At 39.5% G+C, this 4,207-nt stretch overlaps 1 protein-coding gene across 1 annotated transcript; it reads right to left on the reverse strand.

The window, feature by feature from the left end:
- Window positions 1-240: 240 nt before the first annotated feature.
- Window positions 241-1,563, reverse strand: LOC149249656 (uncharacterized). Its single transcript, XM_089456303.1, has 2 exons — window positions 1,360-1,563; window positions 241-1,258 (listed from the first exon to the last, which is right to left on the reverse strand). The coding sequence occupies exons 1-2, from the start codon at window positions 1,553-1,555 to the stop codon at window positions 486-488; spliced, it is 969 nt and encodes a 322-aa protein (XP_089312429.1). The 5' UTR covers window positions 1,556-1,563; the 3' UTR covers window positions 241-485.
- Window positions 1,564-4,207: the final 2,644 nt, after the last annotated feature.

Below are 4,207 nucleotides of genomic sequence, written 5' to 3' on the forward strand. Positions count from 1 at the left end.
AAATACATTTGATCAGCGTGATTAGTGTGACTATTAGACACTAACACAACCAATGCTAAACTTTTATATCAATCAGTGTGACTATGAGTAACTAACACAACCAATGCTAAACTTTTATATCACAATCTAGACTAGCCTTATTCAGATCACGTCAAAAAAAAATCAGAGAGGAAACGAAGGGAAGGTTGAAAAGCACGCATTGCAATAATTGAGAACTGGAGTTACAAAGTATAGGGAACTCTCATATAAGTACGGAGTACGGACTACAAGTAGAGGGATCATACTACGGCCTTCTTTATTGGTAATAATATCTTTCCTTACGCAGTTACCCATTACAGCGTAATGATAATAAAAGATCTTTCTGATGACCTAAGAACTTTCCTCCATTATTATGATTACAGCAACATTGCCTTCACGACGGGATTACAAATTATTCATGCTCTAACGGGGAACACATTCCATCCATTACTAATATGATCATTCATCTACCTGCGGCAGGCGATCCCACGACCACCACCACCTACGCTGTTGCAGTTGACTGCACTGGTGATGCCATCTTGATGATCGCTGGAGGAGGAGAACCCGAAGCGCGCAACTTTGCAGTCTGCGGCGAACAGATTGGAAGTGACGTATTTGGATTCCCCTCCCATAACGGGCATGGCCACCCCTATTTTCACAGGGCTCCTGTATTCTGCCCCGTATGTCTGTCCAAGCACACCGCTCACATCGGAGCTCAGAGAGTAGAACTTGAAGCTCAGCTCCAGATGGGCGAAGCAGTCCTCGCCAGCAATGATCCCGTATTTATGGACTCGAGACTCCTCTTCAGTGATAGGCACCACGCGGGCACCTATCTCTACCTTGTCCTCCACTTGAACCACTACTGCATTGGTGCTGTCGGAACGAGTTACATTAAGTCCAGAGGTTGTTGCCCATGTAGCCCCCTCGCCAGGAGGAAGAGTTATGGGTTGGCCATCCAACGACATGATCAACTGGTCCACTGAACTGTCCCATGCGCTCACTTTCTTGGCCCCCAAGTAGAGCTGCCGACCATCGTCCAACAGCACTCCAATGGACTGCACCCATGTGAAGTCTCTGCCCATTCCTTCCCCTCTCTTGCCAATAAAATGAGCGTTGATGTGGAGATTGGAGTCGGAAATAAGACAGAAATCCTGGTCTCTCTTTCCATGGAAATAGAACATGATGCCATCCCCTCCTATGAAGCGGGGATCCTGACACACGCCTCCAGGCTTATCGCAGGCTGCATCACATTCACCACCCACCAAAAATTAATAATCTCATTCATTCAACATTACAGAGAATATAGTAGCTATATTAAAATTGATCGATAATATTACTTACGACAAACAGTCTTGCAGGTGATGCAGTCCATGTGGCAGTTATATGGACAATGAGCAGGGCAATCATGTTGATATCCATAGCATCTCTTGTACCATTTTTTCGTGCATTTTGCTTTGCCTGCTGCAGACACTGCGTTCACCATGACCATGAGGCAAACAGCAGCAACAACAACACTCCTTAACATGTTTGCAGCCATGATCGATCGGCCGAGTAACTGCAAGGATCTCTGGTCCTTGCGCTGCTTTGGTGATCTTCTTCGATATCAATTGCATTTTATAGTTGGTTCGGCTTGAGGTAGCGGGTGGAATCAAATATTTTTTATAATATATGTATGTGTATAGATGCACGCAAGCATGTGCACAGCTCATAACTGAAAACTCCGCTTCCCTCCCCGTGAAGTGTGGCTTTCCTCTCATACGATGTTGCTTTGGAAACATTCGTACTTTTTCTTCATCATAAATGAATGGCATCATATTCCTTCATTCCTATGCTCACGGGTAAGGGTAATCTTTGGTTTCTTTTCCTTAATATTGGTGAGATAGCACTATTGTCTAATTTAAATTGTAGGTTTGAATTGTATTTTTAATGTAAAACGAATTTAAGAAAATTATATTAATTCAAAAAATAATTTCGGCGTAAATTACATATAGATAGTCATATTTGTCAACATCGAACCAATTAATATAATTCATCATCAAAACAAATTCACTTTAAAATTATGACTTTTTATTAAACTTTTAACTAAATACACCCAATACACCCCATTGATATGTACAATGACGTCGTTCTTGTACGTCGCAAATTCAACGAAATAAGCCACACCGACAAGAATTTGCTATAACCTTTAAGCGGACGTTAGCAAGTGGCATGATCTCTGTATAATATTACTATTTTTCGTGGTATCATACCACGAAATTAACAACTCTCCAGCAGGGATGGAATTTGAAATTTGACAGCTAAATTGTTCATCATATTGTTCGTCGGGGTGATTTGTTTATCAGATACTATTTTAAAAAATTACAAAAATGTTATTTTTTTTTTAAATTGAGAAACCAAATTAAAGAAATATGAAAACCAACCGTAACATTAGCATCCACCATTACAACTCTCCACAACAGTAACATTAACATGCACCACTACAAATTTAATATGTTAGCTAAACATTGTAAAACATATTTACACATTACACTAAGACGAGAGTGCGAAGGAACTAGAATTCCAATATATTATATTATATTTTTTTTTTTTTTAAGATAAAGTTAAATAATTTTATTAAAATTAAAATAATTATAATATTAGATAGTGAGGTATTTCAAACTATTTTATGAAGTTAAATATCAGGGTAGATTTATTTTAAATATGGATCTAACATGAACTAAGAGGGTTTAATTTTTTCATGTGCAAATTTTTTAATGAGAAGATATTATTTAGTTTTTTATTTGTTTTGATCGAAATGAGCAAAATTTCAACTTTGATGATGGACGGGCATAGTTACACATCATACTGGGTTGTAGAATGAGCCTCTCGGCTCAATAAAAACATTTAAATAATTTTTTTTGTTCGATTCAATATACATGAGTAAGAATAAAGCTTCCTCATTGATAGAGACATAATCTAATACCCTGTTCACTAGATCGCTCTAGCTAATAGGAGTATTACAACTCTGTCCATAAAGAGCCTCAAACATACTCATCCCCAAAGATTCATGATACCCATTGTTATATGCAAACTCCACCAGTTGAAGATACTCCTCCCACTTCCTTTGTTGATGCATGACATACATCTTTAACATATCCTCAAGAAGCCCCAAGGGTTTGCTCATTTGGTCAAAATCAGTGCCTCGCCATCGGGAGGTCACAGGGTCCATTCTCCCCGAAGCCCTTGGGGTCAGGCCTAGCTAGTAGGCCACGGGGCTAGATTCCCTTCAGGATCGATCAGCCCAAATTTTTCCATGGACGTAGCGCCACCCGTTGACCAGGGTGTCCATGAACCACAGCCTAAAAAAAAACACACACACACACATCCTCAAGAATCTTGTTTACTTTCTCTATCTATCCATCTGTCTATGGATGATAAATTGTACTAAAGGCTAACTCTATCCCCAAGCCTGCAAACAACTCCTGCAAAAACCTGGAAGTGAACTTGGTATCTCTATCTCATATGATCTTCTTGGGAACACCATGCAAGATCACTATTTCTCTGATGAAGATCCGAGCTACCTCACTAGTTGAATTTGTAGACTTCAATGCAATAAAGTGAGCTACCTTGCTCAACCTATCAACCACAACCATGATGTAATCATGTTTCTTCGATGCCCTCAACAAACCTGTAAAGAAGTCCATGGAAATGACCTCCCATTTCCATTATGGAATCAGAATAATATGCAACAAACTACTTGGATGCTTACACTCTACTTTCACTTGCTGACAGTTCAAACATCTAGCAACAAACTCAGCCACTTCTTTCTTCAGATTCGGCCAATGATAGAACTTCTTGACTGCTATCAAAGTCTTATTATATCCCAGGTGGCCTGAATACAGCTTGACATGAAACTCCCTTAAGATAAGCTTCTTGAGCTCATTATTATCCGACAAATAAATCATGTTCCCGTATCTAAACAAGCCATATATCGTGAGGTGATACTCCTCATCCCTATAATATTCACCTTCCTGCTACAACCTCTGCTCCAACTACTGGTCCTTTCTGTCATGTTTCCCTGCATGCAAGACCTGCTCCTATAAATTTGTCCCATAAGAAATCATAACTGAAATATGATTCGTCTGCACTCTTCTATTAAGAGCATATGCAACACAGTTCTCCTTGCCCTTGATGTACCTTATCTCGAAGT

The sequence above is a fragment of the Pinus tabuliformis genome, chromosome 7 (genome assembly GCF_031772625.1).
Source record: "Pinus tabuliformis cultivar Carrire ecotype Pingquan chromosome 7, CPIR1, whole genome shotgun sequence".
NCBI lineage: Eukaryota > Viridiplantae > Streptophyta > Pinopsida > Pinales > Pinaceae > Pinus > Pinus tabuliformis.

What these genes read in the sequence shown, in the direction of transcription:
- LOC149249656 (XM_089456303.1), bottom strand. Translation starts at nt 1,555, where the DNA reads ATGGCTGCAAACATGTTAAGGAGTGTTGTTGTTGCTGCTGTTTGCCTC. An exon ending in CACCTGCAAGACTGTTTGTC is followed by an intron (nt 1,259 to 1,359) that starts GTAAGTAATATT and finishes AATGTGATGCAG; the next exon opens with CCTGCGATAAGCCTGGAGGC.